Here is a 6,866-nt window from a genome sequence, read left to right as displayed (position 1 = left end):
ATGAAGTGTTGTATGCTTAAAATCAATGTTGTTTCCCTCCACCAGGTGTTCCAACAGTTCCATTATTACCACCACAAGTCAGTCAGTCCCTTACCTCTGTGCCACCAGTTAACCCAGCAACTACATTACCAGGTGAGTAGGTAAAATTTCTTAAAACATTTCGGAAACAAAAATCTTAGGGGAGCAAGAGAAGAGAGCTGGTTTTTCCATTGATTTTATTATTTCATACTTCATACATTATGCATTTCATGTAAGATCTCTCTCTATACAGCCTATACAATGTGAAGAATTATTTTCTTGGAGCATGTTCACAGCATGTCTGTGGCACACAGGAGTGACGTGGCAACATAGTTTACAATGTTTACCTTTTAGGGCCCCCTGCACAGTGGATGCAGTATTCAGGATTTCTCAGGAAGGTTTTGCTTGCAACATTTTAGGAAACCCATAGCGAGGGAATGATGCCTTAGGTTTCAACTTTCATATTTTTCAAATCCTGTACTGCCTAGTGTGTAACTCTGAAGTTCCTTGTTGCCTGTTAATTTCTGCTCTCTCGTGCTGGTTACACATAACAAAGCCTCTCCAGGCCTCCTCTCCGAGGACACTCAGACCATCCTAGGCCCCAAAAGTACAAACCAAAAGCCTCTAAAAGGGGGGGCAAGCTTGGGGAAATTACATCATTAATTGAAGCTTTACTTGGAGAATTAACCCTGCTATGCAAATGAACCAAACATAAAAGTGTGAAGAACTCATGACCTGCGGTCCATCTTGGGGTCCATCCTGGCAGTAGCCTCTGGACTCCCCAGGGTGAACCTTTGAAGGCCCTTCAAATAAATACCTGCCTTTATTCCCTTATTTTTGTCTAGTCTCTGTTTTTAGGTGGCCACTTCAGGCATCATAATGATATAGATCATCTTGATCACTATTCCTAGTATAAATACAGGGCTAACAATATAGAATTTATGTTGCAGTTAGTGTTTCTGAATTATATTGGAATTTAAACTGGTATAATACAAGTAAAAGTCTTTCTGCAATGTGGTTGTTTCCTTTTAATAATGATCATTTCAAACAGAAGTAGTCATGGGGGGTAAAATAAGGATTGTATAGGATTTGGCTTTGGCATTGGTATGCTGGTACAGGACTCAGTTGTACCTTCCAAAACACTGAAGGAGTTGTATTTTATGTTTTGCTTGTTATGAGACAAGTAGATAAAGATGTGTCCATTACATAATGCTTGGAGGGTCTCTAACATGGGAGAGATGTGTAGTAGAGCTCAGTGCATGCAAATAAGGGCAGAGAACTCTCACAGAAACTGAACTTGTTAGTAGTTTTCTATTTTCTCTAGGCAGAAAAATATTATTGTCCTTTTCTTCCCCAGCCACCTAATCCACCCCTTCCCTAAACTCTGCAAATACAAGTTTTCCATTCAGCTTTTTCTCTGAATAGTATCATTGCTTTTTTGAAAGCAAATTAGAATATTTCTTGCAATTTGCTTGGACATACTAGTGAAATTGTTCTTACTAAATATACTGGAGATTTAAAATTTGAGTGAATTTATATGAAGTTCAGCTTCTTTCAGATATAAAAAAAAATTCAAAACAAAGTTGCATATAGCTTACCTGAAAGCTCTTTGAGTCAGATTATGTCAGCCTTCGTGGCTAATGAATTCATGGGTAAGTAAAGATGGCTGGGTTTTAATCAAAATCTCTATGCAGTGGCCTTGCTTTAAGACTTTTCTCCCCTCTGTCTTAATACTGTAGTATCAACAGTTTATTTCTGAATTAGCCTTTTCTGAACTAAACACAAAGTACTTAGAATAGAGCCCTTGTCCCAGAAATGAAGCAGAAGGATGCTCCATAGCAAACAATGATGGCAGGGCATGTGTTGCATTCATCGTATGTTTCTCTTCTACTTTCAGTCCTTCCTGACTTTGAAAGTTCCTTTGTCCTGCCTTTTGACATACATTTTTAACTCTAGTCATGAACTAAGTAGAAAAGACTAATAATAGAGTAATCAATATTAGGGATCAGGGAAAACTGTGTATTTAATCCTATTATTATTGTTTGCCACTCCAATTGGGAATGGAGAAATTATGGTATAGTGCTGTGGTGAAACAACTACCTTTGTTGAAAGCTGAACTTGGAATGTAAACTTTCTAATCCTGAAATAAGAGTCTTCTTTCCTCAGAAAAATCTGAAAGGTTTGGGATTATGTATTTGTTAGTCCAGACTCCCTGCACTAGGTATCTGTTCCCACTGTGCAACTTCCATATAAAAATTATAATCAAGATAATTTAAAACTTACTTTATATCAACAAGATCTAAGAAACAGTTAGAAAAAGACAGTTTTAAGTTTTCAGCTGTAACTTTTCCACTCTTCTCTTAGGTCTGATGCCATTACCAGCAGGGCTTCCTAACCTGACTGATCTGTCCAAACTTAATTTACCTGCACCACAGATTGCTCCAGAAATCATACAGCCTGGTATGTGCTTCTGCAAACTGAAACACTGTAATTAGAGTTAACCTTGACACTCTAATTTGCACCTATATGGGGGAGTCCTGAAGGGGATAAATGTTTGCTTGAGATGGCAGTGGATGTTAGTGCCCAGATCAGATAGACAAGGAATATGGCTTTAAATAAACTAATTCTAAACCTTTGTCTGTATTTAGATGTTTCATTTTCTATTACCTGATTTATAGCTCAGAAGAGATTGTGCCAAAAGTCAAAGTATTTTATTTATGGGTAAAAGAAAATATGAAGTGTTTCCTTGTAAGCTAGATGAGAAGATCGAAGCTCCCTGAACTGAATGCCAGAATTATGAACTAATATTAGATTTACAGTTTTGAATTCAACAAAACTGCTGAAGGTGTACATGGAGCAAGCAAAAAGATATTGGAAGCTTATATGGAATGTGGTTTTTGTTACTTCTTGTTTCTGGCAGTTCCAGTGAAGGCCAGAAAACCTAATCATCAGTATTAATGCATTAAATACCTAGTCCTCTGGGGAGGTACAAGCAACCTTGAGTTTACTCTGATTCTTCAGTTCTGAAATCTGAGAAGTATCAGGCTTGAAATGAGCCTGCTGCACAATTACCATTTGAGCTGTGGTGTGCAGCAGCTCACTGCTTTTTTTTCCCCTCTTTTCTTTTTAGGTTTGCAACCCCTTCCCCCCTTGCCGCCTCTGCATCTAATGGGAATAACGCCTCTATCAATGCCACCCAAATGTGTTCCTGTGCTTCCTTTGGTTACAGAGGCATCTACAGTGCCTACAGATTTGCTTCCCTCTATTACTCAAGCTGGAAGCTTTTCTGTCAACCCTGGCACTACTGAAAATGTAGAGGAGACCTCTACACTCACCTTGGATAGTGCTACTCCAGCTTCCAGGGCAACTATTGTTGACAGATCAAATGAATCCTCCACAGCTAATGAGAAAACAACTGGAATCACAGATACACAAGCTTCTGAATCATAACTCTGTTGGATCACTCTGTTGGATTGGCTTGGTATTTATTTAGCCATGGGATACATATTTGAAAAGCAAGCTATCATTAATTTCATACTAGTTTGTACTTAATCTTTAGAAGTCCTGTAAATAATATGGAGGTATAATAAAAATATCAGGGGATTTATAAAGTGTGGGGGGGAGGAGGAGAACTTGTATGTTACCAAAAAAAAGTCAAGGTGGTAAATAGAGTTCCACTGCCAAACTCTGAGGTATATGTTTTTAATATAGGCTGACAGCCTTACCCTGCTAGGCTTGTCCTTGCTTATAATTAGCAGTTTTTGCTTCTGATAGAAATGAAGCGGGTCTTGCGTGTGACATTTACATACCATAGTTCTTGTTCTTTGCAAGTATCTTGTTTCTACAGTGGGGATGAGAATGTTTAGTCTGAGTTGTGAATTTTAACGCTGCAAAACTTCCACCTAAAGATATTTCTGTTAAAATTGCTGAGTGACCTGTTAACTGACATGTTGTTATTCAGCTTGTACACGAATCTTTGTCTTTAAGCTCTTGAGAGATGCTCAAGCCATGTTTTGTGACCCCTGCTGCGTTGTTTCATGCGCCCACTGTAAAATGGCATTTGGAAGGGAATACATGGAATGTTAAATGTAGCACACAATTTGGCACTTCATGACTACTGTAAGATGAATTAATGGATTAAGCATACATATAGCAATAAATTCCTGGAATTTTATTCTTTGTGTGACAAAATAGCACTTTTTTTTTTGTTTAATTCTTTAAGTCTCATTTAGCTGGTTTTAGCTCGGCTCTCTCTAGCACAGATCTGTGAAAGGGCTCCCTTCCAGAGGAATAGGTCCAAGTGGGAACGCCAGACATCTTAATGGCAGGCAGGATCAGCACTCGTGGTTAAATCCATGGCAGCAATGAGTCATTAAATCTGCCTGCATATGATTCATACTTGGCTTTTTAAATTCTTATTTAGGATGAAAATTGTAGATTAACTGTATATGATACACTTATAGAAACTCTTATGTACACTGTACTCTGGATGATAGCCTTTGCTCTTGGTGTCAGGTACAGTTGATGTGGAAAACTCTTCTGTACCACTCCAGTCCTTCTGTATTACTGGGATTTCATTTATATGTGGTTGCTACAAGCATATGCAAACTTACCCATATCTTCAGCAGGCTCAAGATGAAGTCTGTCTCAACAGCTGTGTAATTAATTTTGGCAATGTAGTTTGCCTGATCGGTGTTTGGAATAGTAGTTGCATCTGACTTCTGATCATAGTAATAATGTCTCAAATAATTTGTTCAAGTGGAAGCCTTATCTAGTACCTGTTGTCCTGTCTCATCTTTATCACCTAAGTATTTGTCTTTTCTCTGCCACCCATTCCTCATCATCTGTCATGGCAAAAGCCTGTGTCAAAGACAGACCCCCAATACTTTTTCATACTGTGAGCGGTTTCTTTTCTCAGCCACTTGGAGTGTGAAATCCCTCTGCCTTGCTAAGTAGGGCACTTGCTGTTTCTCAGAATGTATTTTTATTTACCTTTGTAAATCCAGTGTCGTATACCTCAGAATTAAACCTTGACATGAGAAGAAGGATGTTCCCTCTTTTCTTTCCTCTAACAGAGAAAGTATGTTGGTATCAAGCTTCATTGAGCTTCACAGGTCTAACAGCCTTTCCTGCAACTTTGTTACACACTTCCAATGCAAGAAGAGTAAAGATATGTTTGTCACAAACCACATTTAGAGCAACTGCTGGTTGTAATCAGATGTTTTGAACTAGAGTCCTTGGGTCGATGTTTTTGTTCTTGCAGTATGGCACAGTGTTCTCTGGCATGATGCTATACTTTCCAACAGCAAGCTGTAAACTTTCATAGGTCTTGTGCAGTTGTCTCTAGTAGCAAACAAAAGAAGATGCTTAGTCTGAAGTTTTGCACTCTGTTAGCTATTTTAAGTCCCTTGTTGCTGACTATATGTCCAGCCTTTTGATAGCTACGAGAGCAGTGGAAGTAAAGCAGTGTTACCATCAGCAATTCTGCTGAAGATAATGCGACTTCATATTTGGAGATGATTCAGTGGTGCAGATTTAAGCTATAATCTCTCGGCTGAGAAGTCATAAACATTGTGAAGTTGAATGCTTACTACTTAAAATGAAAACACAAGCCTTGAAGTCATATTATAGTACTCTGTCCCCCTTCTTTAAATTCCCTCAACGCAATGGGATGAAATTGTACCTTAATCACTTCTGGCAAGGGTCTCGTAATGATTTGGTTTTCCCACCAAAAAAAGAGAGAGTAAGGAGGAATAGGAACCTAAGATACATCAGCTGTCAATCCCTTGGTGTAACCTTGTTTTCATGAGTTCATGTAGTCAGCCGTTAATGAACAGTTATGAACAGGCACATTAGCTTTATTTAAAACATTGACACATGGAGTTCTTTAACAAGTCCTGACGGCAGATGACAGATGTACCATGAACATCCCCAACCTTGCATGTAATTAAAAATGATTTACATGTGTATGACCTACTCTAAAATGAATATGGTAATTTCCTGCTCCACCAAAGGCTGGTCTGGGGGCTGTGTTCACTGGCACCCTGGATTTGTTGTAAGGGCAGGGTTGCCTGAACAGCCATGTGAGCATGTGCTGAAGATGCGCCTTTTGCAGTTTAATGCTGTGCTACTGCTGCTCCAGGAAACAGCTGCTCAGGCTGCAAGGTCAGGGCAGGAGTGTGGACAAAGCACTAATGATGAACGTTTCATAGCTATGGGGGGGTCGGATGGTGGGGCTGTGTCTGAGCGTCTGACAGCCATCTTTTAAATCCTGTCCACATCAAACCTTGTCGCAATTGGAGCTCCATTCGTTCCCGGGAAATAGCTGTGCAGGGCCACGAGATGGCGTGCACTAGTTTCTTTTGGCTGAATTTACAGGCTAGACTCAGCTACGAGGGTGGTTGGTTCCTGCCCCCCCACCAGCAGCAACTGTAGTCAAATGGATGCCAGCTGGATGCAGAATGATGGTGCTTGGGAACTGTAAAACCAAGTGATCTGAAGGCAGAAATGGGCTGAGCTTAAGCTATTTCTAAGTTTCAGAGTTTTGTTGGCAGTTTGCTGACTTAAGTTAAACTAACCATGGGACTGGGTGAAAGTTTTGAAGAAAGCAGATCCTTACAGGCAGGGACTTGTTTGAGAAACTGTAATGCTGAAGGAAAGGCCTGGATAATAGTTCCAACCTCTCCGTGATGTAAATGCTGATTATGGAATTAAGTTGAAGGGGGCAGGATAAGAATCAGGGATGTTGGATCATGGCACTGTGTCTTCCTTGATTATACACAGGATTTGTCTGTACTTGTCAAATAAGTGTTCACAATCACTCTGTAACAGGGAGGCCTCACTGGCAC

General features: G+C 39.7%; 1 protein-coding gene across 1 annotated transcript in view; it reads left to right on the top strand.

Annotated features, from left to right (window-relative positions):
- Positions 1-4,192, top strand: part of GORASP2 (golgi reassembly stacking protein 2) — a 7,603-nt gene extending 3,411 nt beyond the window's left edge. The window contains exons 7-9 of the mRNA XM_008634771.2: positions 46-132; positions 2,383-2,478; positions 3,149-4,192. Of these exons, the coding sequence (XP_008632993.1) occupies positions 46-132; positions 2,383-2,478; positions 3,149-3,468 (503 nt within the window). The 3' untranslated portion in view covers positions 3,469-4,192. The remainder of the gene's footprint in view (positions 1-45; positions 133-2,382; positions 2,479-3,148) is intronic.
- The last annotated feature ends 2,674 nt before the right edge of the window (positions 4,193-6,866 follow it).

The sequence above is a fragment of the Corvus brachyrhynchos genome, unplaced genomic scaffold (genome assembly GCF_000691975.1).
Source record: "Corvus brachyrhynchos isolate BGI_N302 unplaced genomic scaffold, ASM69197v1 scaffold255, whole genome shotgun sequence".
Lineage (NCBI taxonomy): Eukaryota > Metazoa > Chordata > Aves > Passeriformes > Corvidae > Corvus > Corvus brachyrhynchos.
Note: the sequence above shows the minus strand (reverse complement) of the source record. Positions and strands in the feature narration are given on the sequence as shown.